This window comes from Neltuma alba, unplaced genomic scaffold (assembly GCF_004799145.2).
Source record: "Neltuma alba isolate B1F8T4 unplaced genomic scaffold, ASM479914v2 tig00012499_pilon, whole genome shotgun sequence".
NCBI lineage: Eukaryota > Viridiplantae > Streptophyta > Magnoliopsida > Fabales > Fabaceae > Neltuma > Neltuma alba.
The window spans coordinates 315264-330765 of record NW_021636968.1 but is presented as its reverse complement, the minus strand read 5'-3'; the positions used below and the strand labels follow the sequence as shown (position 1 = coordinate 330765).

The 15502-nt window shown below is 31.9% G+C and overlaps 2 protein-coding genes across 2 annotated transcripts; both read right to left on the bottom strand.

Moving 5' to 3' along the window:
• Window positions 1-309: 309 nt before the first annotated feature.
• On the bottom strand, window positions 310-1124 carry LOC114727623 (TMV resistance protein N-like). Its single transcript, XM_028914313.1, has 2 exons — window positions 1115-1124; window positions 310-860 (listed from the first exon to the last, which is right to left on the bottom strand). Exons 1-2 carry the CDS (start codon window positions 1122-1124, stop codon window positions 310-312), a joined length of 561 nt encoding a protein of 186 aa, XP_028770146.1.
• Window positions 1125-1671: 547 nt separating this feature from the next.
• Window positions 1672-4373, bottom strand: LOC114727622 (TMV resistance protein N-like). Its single transcript, XM_028914312.1, has 2 exons — window positions 4362-4373; window positions 1672-2464 (listed from the first exon to the last, which is right to left on the bottom strand). Exon 2 carries the CDS (start codon window positions 2425-2427, stop codon window positions 1672-1674), a length of 756 nt encoding a protein of 251 aa, XP_028770145.1. The 5' UTR covers window positions 2428-2464; window positions 4362-4373.
• Between the last annotated feature and the right edge of the window lie 11129 nt (window positions 4374-15502).

The window sequence follows — 15502 nt, the reverse complement described above, 5'->3', positions numbered from 1 at the left end:
TGACGGAAGTTGCGGCAAAGACCGAAGCCTTGGGCAACTCCAGAGACAAATACCCTTAAGCTTCGAAAGACTGGAAATGAGGCCAGATGGTAAGTCAATGAAATCGTTTCCACTTAGATCTAAAATTTCCAATGATGATAACATGCTGATGTCATCAGGAAGTGATCCATCATGGAGATTGCAGTTTCTTAAACGTAATTTTCAATGATGACAAAGACGGCAAAAACAAAAATTTTTGAGCTTGAAGGCCTTTGAAGAAGGGATAAGCAACTCCATGATGATGAAGATTGTGCTTCGCTATTGTAGTCACTAAATGATAACCCTTGTAATCCCACTCAAATCCAGCTCTTCCAAAGCTTCATTTTCATTCAAATTCTCTGGCAGCCATGAAAGCTTTGAGCATTCAGAAATTTTGATAACTTTCAGAGCTTTCAACTTACTAACACTACATGGAAGACAGACCAGCTTTTTGCAGTTTGTCAAATTTAATTCAACGAGACCAATCAAATTGCCCAGTGATTGAGGTAGTTTGGCTATACCAGTCTTCTCTAAATCAAGCTTCGATAGACATGTCATATCTTTTCCAAACTCAGGAAGTTTTCTAACTTTTGAACAACCCGATAGAATAAAAGTCTCCAAGCTATTCATCTCAAATTTTTCTGGAAGCGTTTTAACTTCTTTGCAATCTTTCAAGTCAACAGTGACAAGTTTCTTGTGTTGCCCAAGAGACTGGTGAATTTTAACCAAGTTAGAACACCCTTCAAGAATCAACTTTTCAAGATGAGGAATTCCATCAAAATTTGGGGTTTTGATGAGGTATTTTGAATGAGATAGATCAATGGACTTAAGCTTCGAAGAGACTAACAATAAGGGAAAAAGAAAAAGAAAGAATAGATCAAAACCAGAGACTAATTATAATTATAATTATAATTTATTAAATTATGGACAAACAATTTAAATAAAAGGATTGTGATTACCTGTGTTCCTCTCCAAAGTTTTTTAACTTGCTATGCTGCATTTTTAGCACAACAAGTTGATTGAGTTGAGGTTGACTTGGAAATAAAATAATGGATAGCCCTCCCATTCTATGACTTTCAACTCTTTGGAAAGAGACTTGAGTCCATGCTGAAGATTCAATTGGCAATGTGAAACATGTGAGCGACTTGAAATGATAAGTAACTTGAGATTACTCAGTTTTGAGAAGGCTTCAGGATGCCAAAATGCATCACATGACTTTTCTAATGTTAGCATTATTCCCCGGGTTGCTTCTGTTCCCTATAAAACAAGTCAAGGTAAAAATGTATAAAAGTCATGCAATAAATTATTATAAGAGTGCACAAACACAAGAACTTTGGAATGTCACCTTATTTCCTCCTAATACATGATTGGCATCATCCAAGGACAATATCCTAGAACGCTTGCTGGCATCACCAGGTGATTCTTGATAGACAACATGCTTAGCCACATTTTGCAAAATTTCATGCACCCACAAACGCCCTTCATAATTAATTACTAGTGATTTCTCAATAAGAACCCTTATTCCAATTTTTGTGTGAAGATCCTTATCGAACGTTTCTAAAATGTGTATGATATGATCTTCATCCATCCCATTGAAAAAGCAAGCAATATCCAAGAATATGGTTTTCTCCTGATCATCTAATCCGTGAAGACTCACTTCAAGTTCTTCGAAATGTCCTCTGGAGGATAGTTCTTGAACTTAGCCAGTGCATATTCCCATTCCTCTATCTTCCTTTTGCAAAGAAATGAACCTAACACTTTGATTGCTAAAGGAAGGCCTCCAGCATATTCAATGACGTTTGTAGCAAGTTTCAAAAAATTTTCATCAGGTTGCCCTTCTTTAAAGGCATTTTGAATGAGAAGTTCACGGGACTCACTATCAGTCAAGAATTCAATGTCATATATAGCACTATCAGATACACCATATGATGATAGCAAATGCTTATCCCTTGTTGTTATCACTATTATGCTCCCTTTGCTGAACCATCCTTGCCTTGGAGTGAAATTTTCAAGTTGCTCAATATGATTCACATCATCAAGGACAAGTAGAATTTTTCTGTTGGTCAACTTGCTTTTTATTAACTCCATTCCTTCATAAGAATCAGTCACTTCCATACTCCTTTTATCTAAAGAAAAAAGAAGTTTTCTTTGCAATGAAATCAAACGATCTTTTTCACATGCCTCTCTAATATTAGGAAGAAAACAATGATTCTCAAAGTTTCTGCGCTTTCGCTCATAAAAGGCTCTAGCAAGAGTTGTTTTCCCTGCACCTCCTGTGCCCCATATTCCTATAAACCCATCTCCTTTTGATTCACTTTCCACGATTGACTCCAATTTATCTAATTTTGGTTCAATTCCAATTAACCTGCCAAGACTAGATGCTGATTTATCAAGCAACTTTGACTCCATTTCTCCAACAAAGCTTTCAATGAATTCTGCTTCATACCTGCATATGAAAATAAAATTATAAAGTGATCTTTTTTACATGAAAATAGCGTGATCGTTTAAGTCAACTGAATTTTAAATTTTTATGCATAAACAATTTTAAAAAAAAGCAGGTAATGTGAGATGTAAAGAAAACATGACCACAAATTTAGCAGTTTTAAGTTTACCATGAAATTTAGTTTAAATTAGTGGAAATGGCAATAATTTCATTTATAGAAGAGTTGTACATTGCCTCTGGTATTTACAGACATAGACGGTTATGTTTATTTGTCCACACGCTTTAATAGCTCCTAGATATTCAAATCATTTAATTAGCACATCATAGTTTGAGTTTCTCTTTTCTGGTAGTACGTCTTTTTTTTTTTTTAATTTTATTTGAGCACCTTTTCACAATAAACGTTGTCAGATTACAAGTTCGAATCTAACGCTATTTAGTAACGTTTTCAACTATCAATTTTTTTTATATTAATTATTCATTATTTATTAATAAACAACGAATTTCAAAATTTAGAGAAATTATCAATTTTTAATATTAATTTTTTAATGGTTGAATATTACATAATAATAATTATTTTGTAATTTTACTATATACTGTTTGTGTGCAAGTGTATATTCAAGAAAATGTCCACTTCAGAATTCTATCATTAATCATTAATTGAGTTCAAGTCGAAAACTTAAATCATCTACAGCCAATACAGTCCTACAAGTCTATTTTACCAAGAAATATAAACAAAGGTCTACAATTAGATAAAAGGGCAAAAACATTAATTAACTTTCTATTTTACTTCAATTACGTACATAAATATTATTTTTATTTCAAAAATATATATAAACCTTCCTCATATGTTATTTTTATCTGTTCAATCATTAGTTTATTCAATTGTTAATTGAATGTTAAATTTAACTTTGAAACTTTTATTTTATCCAAAGTAACTCTATTTGACATAAAAAATTATTTAAATATTTATATTTGTCAAAAACATAATTTTTCATACAATAGAAAATAATTCTAATTCATATAATTTCAAACTTTCTAGATTGTTATAAAATTTATTAATTATTAATTTTGATTATTTAATGAAATTGTATAATTTTTTTAGTACATGTATTTATTTAGATTTCTTTTAAACGGCTAAGATTATGTTTCAAATGCGTATATTATTCATCATATATAACAAATGATATAAGTTTAACAGACTATATAAATAAAATAAATTTGTAACCTAAAATTTTTAAACATATTTTTGTAATAAACATTTATAAATTTGCAAATATATTTGTTGGGCTGAATTGATAAACACGTTTAGTCAAGTATATATTTATTAAAGAAATTACTAAAATTCTTAATTAAGTTTTTTTATATCTATGCTAATTAAATTACTTAAGCTTTTACCCAATGAAATTAAAACATTAGAAAAATAATTATTTGCAAGAGAAAAATCAAGAAAAAGAAAAAGAAAACACTTAATTCTTCAAAATAATTTTATCAAAAATTAGGAATCTAGTGTGATGAAAAATAAGTTAGTAAATAAATATCATTCCAGTACAAATTTAATTAAAAAATATCATTTTAAAATATTCTTAACAAAGTTAAGGATTTAAATTAAACTTGCGTGTATGTGTTTAAAAATAGATAAAAGGTCAATGTAATAAGGTAAATTTAAAGGATTTTTTTTAATAAATGACATTTATAATACGTTTTACCCCCTACCTATTTTAGGGAGGGACCTAGTCACCCGCCCAAGACCACACATCCTATCCCTAGGTGAATAGATCCTACAATCTCCTCAATAACAGAGGATGTGGCTAATCTTACAGTTTAGAGTATATTTGAATATCAATGTCCTTAATTTTCAACAAGAAAAGACATGGTAACTATTAAGAGAAGTGGAAATTACCCGTCGTTTAACTCCCAAACGCATATAGCAGCAACTTTTTCTAAATATCCCTCCACTTTCACACCTTCATTTTGTGTTGTGCAAATCTTTGTTCATGCTTTCTGAATGCCTCTGCAAAAGTTCCCTCTTGTTTCCTACATGGATGGATCTACATGGTAAAATATGGAAATACTTCAAGACTTGTCTGTTCTTTAAATGCAGGATCTTTTGAAGCTCATCCAAACACCAAGTTGAAGAAGCATAATGTGGAGAGAGCACGACAATTGCAGAACGAGATTCTTCAATTGCTTGTACTAAACCTGGATTAATATATTCTCCCTTTTCAAGTTTTTATCCCTAAAAGTTCTTAATCCTCGGCGTTTTAAAGCAGCATACAAATGATCAGTAAAATCTTTCCGAGTATCTTCCCCTCGAAAACTCAAAAACACATCATACTTCCTTCTCTTAGTTGAACCAGAAGAGCTTGAAGAACACCCAACTCCATCAGCACCACGCGCCATCACAAGGATTTGGAATCTGAACTCAAACAAAAGTAAAAACACAAAAAAAGAAAGAATAATACATATATAATAGGAGCTTTAACAAACAGTGCAGCAATCAGTCCAATGCCAAGCCTTGAGATAGGCATTGGGCATATTAAAACAAATAAAGTGAAAATTCAACATCACAAAATGCTGGAAGATCTATAACAGAAACAATCCATTTCACTGAAGAAAACAAGATATAATAGAAACATCAACAGACCAGGTTCTTCTTATCGCAAGATTCATTCACTCTTCACGCATAATTTCAAAGCAAAATTTCACAGATCTAAAACGGTCATTTTGGCGATCATAAATGTAGAAAGGAGAAAGGGAGAAAGTAAAAACCTGAAAGAGGAAATAATATCGAAAGATTTGTTCGATTCCAACCGGCCTGATATAAGATGAAGCCCAGCAGCCTGGTACAAGTTTTATAGAATGAAAAATGGAGAAACAGCGAGAAGGAAAGTGGTGGGAATGAGCTCAAGTCTTTGTCCTCTCTTCAGTCTTTGGGAATTCACATTTGAAACCGTGTTACGGACGGGACTACACTGTTCCATTTTGCTAAAGGACAGAACCATGTGACCCTGTGTCAGTGCTTTAATGGGTTTTCTTTTTTACTTTTTTTGTCATAAGACTTAATAGGAGCAGGGGAAAACCAGAGCATCCCTCTCTTAATTTCCAGCATATTCCCTGGATTCACATTCAAAGATGGAGGAACCTATCATAATTTTCAAGGCCGAGTTCAATTATAAAAGGCTAATATATTAGGTGAGATGACTCGTAAGTGTGGGACTCATAACAACATTTTTCTTTGAGAGTTCAATTCTTAAAAAAACTAACTAACAAGAGTTGGTCAATTTAGTAAGGAGTCGACTCATAACTCACAAGATCATGAGCTCGAATCTCACTGCTGATATAAAGACCTTATTGGTGGGTGATCTGTAAGGAACTCTATAAGCACTCTAAGTTTAAAGGCATGTATTAACCCTATTGAATTCCCAGGATTCAACTCGCCTAAACTTTTTTGTATCAACAAAAATTCAAAAAAAAACTAAGTTACTCCATCGAGTCCTTATTATGAGCTTCAAATAACTTATTTACGTATAGTGAAAAGTTAATTAAAACTAGTTAAAATCAATAAATAGGTTAAAAGTATATTTTTATTTTTAAATATGTCTCTGTAATAAATGAGAAAATAGACCAATACGAGAAAATGTAATGAGAGAGCATGACAAAGGAGGGACAATAAATTAAGAGCAAAATTGAAAAAAAAATGCATTAAATGATTAAACAAACCCAAAATAAAGCTTATAAAATGAATCACATCTCTCCACAAATTTAAAGCTTATAAATAGGAGTGGAGGAAGTATTAAATAGGAAAACATCTTGAATATATATCTATACTTCCCTTGCGAGGCATGCCAATATGGAAAATGAAAGAAAAAGAAAAAAAAAAAAAAAAAGCGAGTTCCAATATTACCATTTCCATGGACTTCACCACATATCCAAAGATGCACATTACTATCAAGAGCCATCCGTCTTCTCGCTCTTCAATATTAGTAAGAATTCTATCTTTATCTTGTGTTACTAGCCAATTGAAACTTCAAATGCTTAGAAAAAGCCCGGGGCCAAATTTAAAGACCATATTCCAATGTAGCAATTAATTAATGATGTATTCCCCGGTAAAAATAAACAATTAATTAATTAAAAAAAATTCTTTTACTTCTTTAACTTTATACAAGGTCCTTTTGGTTTAATCTTCTAACTTTAAAAAGTATATTTTTATTCTTTAACCCCATAACTGTTAACAAAAAAAAAAGACATTGTGATATTAAATATTGATAAAACATTTTTAAATGCTATCATATCAAGTTTAATTTTTAACATAATCATAATTGTTGCAAAAATTCATCATTTAAGACTTAATGATTTCAAGATTAAAATAATAAAAATATACTTTTTTAAAATTAAAGGATCAAGCTGAAGCATTATATAAAATTAAAAAAAATCAAACGTACGCTTTTGTCACTCATTAATTAATGCCTTTATTTATTTGTTTACTTATTTACATTGTTAAATCATATCTCTTTTTACATTGTTTACTCATTGATGAGTTGTTAAATCATATCTCTAGCTTGCCGCTCATGCCACTTAAAATTATCAAACATAGTGCAAAATAATGGGGAGGAAATGTCAAGCATAAATATGTTTGCGAATGAGGGAGGATAATTGTTTATATATGAATATGAAGAGTAATTTGTGATACTTTGCTCATTTAAATCAAATTATTTCCAGATTTAAGAGGAAGATGGGAACCCAATCTCATTCACCTAGTTCTCTGAAGTATGAGAAGATCAATGCCTAATTTGGGCAAAATATTAAAGAGCACTCTCACCAATACTATGCAAGAGAATTTTTCATTAGGAAATCCATCAAATTGCATCCGACCATGCGAAATCATTTTCTATCATTAAGCAAGTGGCTATGCCCGGCATTTGAAATACCTTAGAAGCACTTAAAAAAAGTGCTTTCATGTAAATCAAAACAAAACTCCTCTTATATACTTATCTCAAACACTATATAAAATTACTTTTGAAAAACTAAACCAAACACCCCGATCCAGCAAATTTTATAGAAAGAAAAATGGAGAAAAAATGAGAAATAAAAATGGTGGGAGTGAGCTCAAGTCTTCTCTTTTCTTCAGTCTTTGCGCGTTTAAGTTTCAAACCGTGTTACGGACGGAACTACTGTCTTCCACTTTGCTGAAGGACAGAACCATGTGACCCTACCTCGATGCTTTGTTAGATTCGATTTTACCTTTATAAAGTATGTATATGTGAGCAAACCCCAAAAAGACTTTGGAAAGACTTGCTTTTATTTTATCATCGTGTTCTAGGCTGCACGACTCATGACTCCCCTACTATACGTTGCTTCGCTTTGGAAGCCAATGGAAGAAGGCGAAGACCAGAGCATTGCTCTCTTAATTTCCAATTTATTCCTCGGATTCACATTCAAAGAAAGAGGAACAAAGTGCCAGCTAAAATAAAAAATTCAATTCCAACAAATTAGCCTATGAGCTGGGAGAACTCACTTATAAAAGACACGTGACAACGCACCCTCTTCAAGAGTCTAATTTCTAAATGCTAACTTTACTAGATAGGAAAACCCCTTGAACTCATAAACCATATACAATCTTTTGTTTTTAATATAAGAACTAGTTGGATATTCATTTTAGTCATAAATATAAGATTCCAATTTATTTTTTTCTCATATTTATCTATTTTGCCGCAAAGTAATATATATGATTATTACAATAATTGTTTCAATACACATTATTACTAATAATATTTTAAAAAAGATAACACATATCTACTATAAATAATTAGCTAAACTAATTTTCTTGATATTTGCAAATTAGTTTTTAGCTACCATATTAAAGACTGGAGATAGTATTTTCCTTGTGAGGCTGCAAATCTTTGGAAGATGTAGGTGGTTTTTCCCTTTGAGAATGAGAAGAAACTCTAAAGTATTCCAAAAGGACCAAAACTCACAGATATTTTACAAAGACAGTTTGCCATCTCTAAAAGTGAAAGCAAAGTAGTACTCTTAAACAGAGTTGTACTGAATCTTAAAGCTCATTGTGGTTTACTATCATGAAAAAGGCCCAATAATCATATGGATCAAAAAAGCCATTTAGAGACTAATACAAAAGATGAGAAAATGGCCAACAAACAGGCTATTTGGGCTTTGGAGTAATTTGAAATATTTAGAGTGTGCGAGTGGATTACACTTCATCCACCCCTTATTATAATATTCAAATCTTTGCATTGATTCATTTCTTGGTACAAAATACCCTTTTAAATATAAAATATATTTTTACCATTTTGCCCTTCATTAATATACTCATTATTTTTTTCCCAAAACATTCTCTCTCTCTCTTTAAGTCTCAACTAGCCACTTTTAAGCAAGGATATATTTGAAATAAAAAATATATTTCCTGCTTTTGACTAATTTTAATAGTTTTATTAAGTCATGCACTTCGATTACTTGAACCTTATAATAAATGATAGAGTAAAAAATTAATTTGAAATTGCTTATAATTTATCTCTTTTTTTAGTGCGGCCCTTACATTTTAAAGGCTTATAAATCACCATTTGCACCGTTAGTTCTTACAGTCAAGATTCCTCCCCCCTCCCACAGCTTACTGAAATCAACTCGATAAAGAATATGCCATATGAGAAATTATTTGCTGCTGCCATATTATTCTTTACCTCTTTTTTTTTGTGACAAAAACACAGGCAATAAAAGTAACTATCCACGTTTGCTTGTTTCCATTATACAAAGCCATTATTAAATCCAAAAACTCCTCCAAGATGGTATCGCCCAACTCTCCAGAATTCTGAAAGACTGGTGGAGGGAGAGATGTTGGGGAATTGAAGAGTTTGTTGCTAAACTGCTCACTGAAGGAATTCAAAATCATATTAAAACTACAAGTATTGTTGGATTAGTTTTCCCAATGAAACTTCTTTATGTTTTGTATTAAACTACAAAATGAGTTTTACATTTAGGAATATTTAGGATCGGAGGGAACATATATATCATAAGTTGTTTTATACTTAAATAAGCCTAATAATCACAAACCGAATAGAAACGTGCAAAATAATGAGTTTTGGAAGCCTACTTCTTGCTTTGGTTTTGTAAAATAATTGAGTAAACTTGAGAGATTTAAGCACCCATATTGAAGGAACATAAGATTTGTTGATGGATTATTTCCTTTGATGCACAATACTGTCTTGCGATCAAATGATGGATTCATGATTGGACCGGGGCAAAATATAGTAACAAGAAGCAGAAGTATCATTAAGATAATCTTCATCATCTGGTACTATTTTCTTGAGTTTCTCGAACACAAAAAACTTGATCAACACCACTCTTCAGCTTTTGACTCAAGAAGACAAAAATGTCATCAGAGTACGATGTATTTTTATTTGAATGAAAATTACAAAGTGAAAAGGAAAATGAATAAAAAAGGAGGACAAATCACCCCATTTCTAGGGAGGGTCTTATTCATACTTTAAGTAACAAGAAATTTTCACTGAAAGAAACAAAACACGTACCTAGAATTGACACTAGCTAGTAAAGGGGGAAAAAACAAAGCTTTCTGGACCGGTTTTGTGATTGGCGTAGATATAGTTGAACTAGAAAGTCCGAAATATACCTTAACACCAAGCTTGAAATATATTCTTAATGGAATGCCAAAAGTTTGACATCCACTCCCAACAGCTATAGCCTTCTTTATTCTCAACTTCATTAGGATTGCTGAACTCACGTGAATCAATATCAACTTCATCTTTGGATTTTTGCCATCTTCAACCATTTCTACACAACAAACACCACTCACACGAGCTTATTTTAAATGGTACTGACTTAATATATGGTGTAAAATGATATTTCAAGTTGGTTCAATTACAACCAAACAAGACCAATGATTATGCAAGATATATAGTTGATGACCTACAACAATTGGATCTTATATCTATTAATACTTTCTCCTCTCCTTATTACGCATATAACCGTTTCCTAAGATCCTTAATATAAAACCTCTTGTCTGAAGCATTAGTTTCTTATCTTAATTATCTTTTATTTTGATATTTCTTAACCAAACAACCTCCTCCAATAATAATGAACCTAATCATTGTGGCTAACGTTGAAGTTAGTCCAACAATCAACTCATGCAAGGGTATGCCCTTAGAGTACAATCAAGTGTATCTTTACATTGGGATTCTCTTTTATAGTTGTGTAAAAAAAGACTATTATTGGACTTAATTATATGATGTGCTAGAACATATAAATGAGGTAAAATCTTCTTCAACTTATGACTTCTGCCACAAATCAATGGAAAACAAATTAAGGGAATGTATAAAGTCTAGTTTGACCTTTGATGGACTGTTGAAAATAAATTATGAGAATATATAAAATCTAGTTTGACCTTTAATAGATTGTTGAAAATAACTCACAAGTAATTCTAAGAACTCACAAGTTCTGAATCCCCTCTTATAATTGCTGAGTTCATATTTAAATGGTTGTGAAGCTATAAGAAACAATTTTCCATGTTAAAGAAGTAAAATGATTGAGGTGAAAGAGCAATTAAAGACAAGTAAAATAAACCTGAGGTTGAAATGATGCAATGAAATCCCATAATTGATGCGCACATCCGTAATGTTTCATTGATGAACAACCTCTAATGTATAAGGATGATAGATTTGATGGAAGTTGCGGCAAAGACCGAAGCCTTGGGCACCTCAAGAGACCAATCCTTTTAAGCTTCGAAAGATTGGAAATGAGGCCAGATGGTAAGTCAATGAAATTGTTTTGACCTAGATCTAAAGTTTCCAATGATGATAACATGCTGATATCATCGGGAAGTGATGCATCATGGAGATTGCAGTTTCTTAAATTTAAATATGTCAATGATGACAAAGACGGCAACAGCATAAAATTTGTTGAGCTTGAAGGCCTTTGAAGAAGGGATAAGCAACTCCATGAAGATGAAGATTGTGCTTCACCATTGTAGTCACTAAATAATAACCCTTTTATGGCAATTCCACTCAAATCCAGCTCTTTCAAAGCTTCATTTTCATTCAAATTCTCTGGCAGGCTTGAAAGCTTTGAGCAGTTAGAAATTTTGATAATTTTCAGAGCTTTCAGCTTACTAACACTAAATGGAAGACAGACTAGCTTTTTGCAGTTCGTCAAATTTAATTCAACGAGACCAATCAAATTGCTCAGTGATTGAGATAGTTTGGCTATAGCAGTCTTCTCTAAATCAAGCTTCGATAGACATGCCATATCTTTTCCAAACTCAGGAAGTTTTCTAACTTTTGAACAACCTGATAGAATAAAAGTCTCCAAGCTATTCATTTCAAATTTTTCTGGAAGCGTTTTAACTTCTTTGCAATCTTTCAAGTCAACAGTGACAAGTTTCTTGTGTTGTCCAAGAGACTGGTGAATTTCAACCAAGTTAGAACACCCTTGAAGAATCAACTTTTCAAGATGAGGAATTCCATCAAAATTTGCAGTTTTGATGAGGTATTCTGAATGAGATAGATTAATGGACTTCAAGCTTTGAAGAGACTAACAATAGGGGGGAAAAAAAGACAATAGATCAAAAACCAAATACTGATTATAATTATAATTATAATTTACTAAATTGTGGATAAGCAATTTAAATAAAAGGACTGTAAATACCCATTTTCCTCTCCAAAGTTCTTTTAACTTGCTATGTCGCATTTTTAGCACAACAAGTTGATTGAGTTGAGGTTGATTTGGTAAATAAAATAGTGGATACCCCTCCCATTCTATGATTTTCAACTCTTTGGAAAGAAACTTGAGTCCAAGCTAAAGATTCAATTGGCAATGTGAAGCATATGAGCGACTTGAAATGATAAGTAACTTGAGATTACTCAGTTTTGAGAAGGCTTCAGGATCTCAAAATGCATGACATGACTTTTCTAACGTTAGCATTATTCCCCGGGTTGCTTCTGTCCCCTATAAAACAACAAGTCAAGGTAAAAATGTATAAAAGTCATGCAATAAATTATTATAAGAGCGCACAAACACAAGAACTTTGGACTGTCACCTTATTTCCTCCTAATACATGATTGGCATCATCCAAGGACAATATCCTAGAAAGCTTGCTGGCATCACCAGATGATTCTTGATAGACAACATGTTTAGCAATATTTTGCAGAATTTCATGCACCCACAAACACCCTCCATAATTAATTACTAGTGATTTGTCAATAAGAAGCCTTATTCCAATTTTTGGGTGAAGATCCTTATCCAATGTTTCTAAAATTTGTATGATATGATTTTCGCCCATCCCATTGAAAAAGCAAGCACTATCCAAGAATATAGTCTTCTCATTAAGCTCTAATCCGTGAAGACTCACTTCAAGTATCTTGGAAATGTCCTCTGGAAGACATTTCTCAAACTTAGCTAGTGCATCTTCCCATTCCTCTATCGTTCTTTTGCAAAGAAATGAACCTAGCACTTCAATTGCTAAAGGAAGGCCTCCAGCATATTCAATGACGGTTCTAGCAAGGTTCAAATAATCTTCATTAATTAGGTTGCCCTTCTTTAAAAGCATTTTGAATGAGAAGTTCAAGCGACTCGCTATCACTTAAGAATTCAATGTGATATATAGCACTATCAGATACACCATATGATGATAGCAAATGCTTATCCCTTGTTGTTATCACTATTATGCTCCCTTTGCTGAACCATCCTTGCCTTGGAGCCAACTTCTCAAGTTGGCTAACATGACTCACATTATCAAGGACGAGTAAAATTTCTCTATCGGTCAACTTCCTTTTTATTAACTCCATTGCTTCATAAAAATCAGCCACTTCTATACTCCTTTTGCACAAAGATAAAAGAAGTTTTTTTTGCAACAAAATCAAACCATCTTTTTCACATGCCTCTCTAATATTATCAAGGAAGCAGTGAATCTCAAAGTTTTTGCTCTTTCGCTTTCGCTCTCGATCATAAAAGGCTCTAGCAAGAGTTGTTTTGCCTATGCCTCCTGCACCCCATATTCCTATAAACCCAATTCTGATTCCCTTGCTACGATTGAATTCAATTCATCTAATTTTGGTTCAATTCCAATTAACTTGCCAAGATCAGATGCTGATTTAGCAAGTAACTGACCCAATTTCATCAGCAATGCTTTCAATGAATTCTGTTTCATGCCTGCATATGAAAATAAAATTATAAATTGTAAATTTTTTTGCATAAACAATCCAAAAAATAAAAGTAGGTAATGTGAGATGTAAAGAAAACATGACCACAAATTTAGCAGTTTTAAGTTTACCATGAAACTTAGTTTAATTTGAATTAGTGGGAACCGGCGATAATTTCATTTATAGAAGAGTTGTACATTGCCTCTAGTATTTACAGACATAGACGATTATGTTTATTTGTCCACACACTTTAATAACTCCTAGATATTCAAATCATTTAATTAACACATCATAGTTTGAGTTCCTCTTTTCTGGTAATCCGTTTTATTTATATTTGAGTTTTTTTTCTTAATTTTATTTAAGCAACTTTTCACAGAACACATTGTCAGATTAAAAGTTCAAATTTAACGCCATTAACGTTTTCAACCATCAAAAACATAATAATTATGATGTTGTAATTTTACTATATACTGTATGTATGTGTTTATATATATATATATATATATATATATATATATTTTCAAGAAAATGACCATTTCAGAATTCCATCATTAATTGAGTTCAATTGCAAAACCTAAATCATCTACGACCAATACAGTACTACAGTTGTACTAGAAATCTATTTCACCAAGAAGTATAAATACAGGTCTACAATTAAATAAAGGCCAAAATATAAATAACTCCTCTCAATTTTAATTCTCTTACATACAACTTCTCTTACCTTTGCAAGTTTAAAAATCACACCCTTAACTTTATTGTCTGACATTTAACCCTTACCATTAAAAAGATAGTTAAATCTCATATAAAATTAAAGAATCTAGATTGACAGTAACAGACTCTAGACAAGCAAGCTTGAATGACGGATTTTTTTAATACAAAATAACAAAAAGATGAATAAAAACGTTGCAAAATGGGAGGACTTGCTAGCTAGGGGAGGCTAAAAGAACCACACGATTAGGTGAGATTGGGACTAGAGTTATTATTGGCAGAATTCCGTAATATTTCTTGATGTAATTATGAGTTTTAAATTTAAATAAATTAATAAAAATTACATGTCATCTACTAAATATTATTAATAATACCATGTGGTATGCATTTCGTTAAGGGGTTAAATATCAAACAATAAGAATTAAAGATACTTATTTATATTTTTGATTTAAATAAAAGGATAAAAACGTTAATCACCCTTCTGCTTTAGTCCCAAACGTCGGTGGAAAAAAGAACACAACCGGAGAAATGAAGAAGACTTGAGACGATGAAGAAAGATGAAGATAGAAAAAATGAAGAAGAACTAAGAAAGAAAAAAAAAAGGCGAAAAAACCATTCGGACCCTTAGCCTCGTCATCTTATTGAGCCAGTCTTCTTTCTGGGTAAAAATATTTTTATAATGTATAAAATAAAAATATAAAAAAAAATTTATCTTCATTTACTAAAAACATATATTTTTTTGAAAAACACCTTTTCGCTGGAACTTGGAACTTGGAACTGAAAGGGCTGTGCTAAGGAAGAGGAGTGTTTGCATCGCCGCCCTTCATTTCGAACGGATGGTCATGATTTATTTCCTTTTTACTGAAAGAAGACGACTCGAAGACGATTCAACAGTCATATGTCACATCCTTTTCTCACACTTTTCAATATAAACTCATTTTTGCTCTTCCACATTTTTGCTTTCCAGGTCCCAAGTCATTTGGAAATTGAAAACTCATTATTAATTATATAGTGGAGAAGCGGGGGAAAGATTTTTTCACCCCTAACATAAAATTATGCAAATTACATAGAGAAAAAGACAAAAAAAAAAGTCAAAAATTATTATATTTCGATTCAAGTACTTAGGAGATTAAAATTTCAAAAAAAAAAAGTAATACATGATCTAATA

Bases quoted from the DNA above. Each gene is read 5' to 3' on its own strand.
- LOC114727622 (XM_028914312.1), bottom strand. From the start codon at position 2,427: ATGGAGTCAAAGTTGCTTGATAAATCAGCATCTAGTCTTGGCAGGTTA.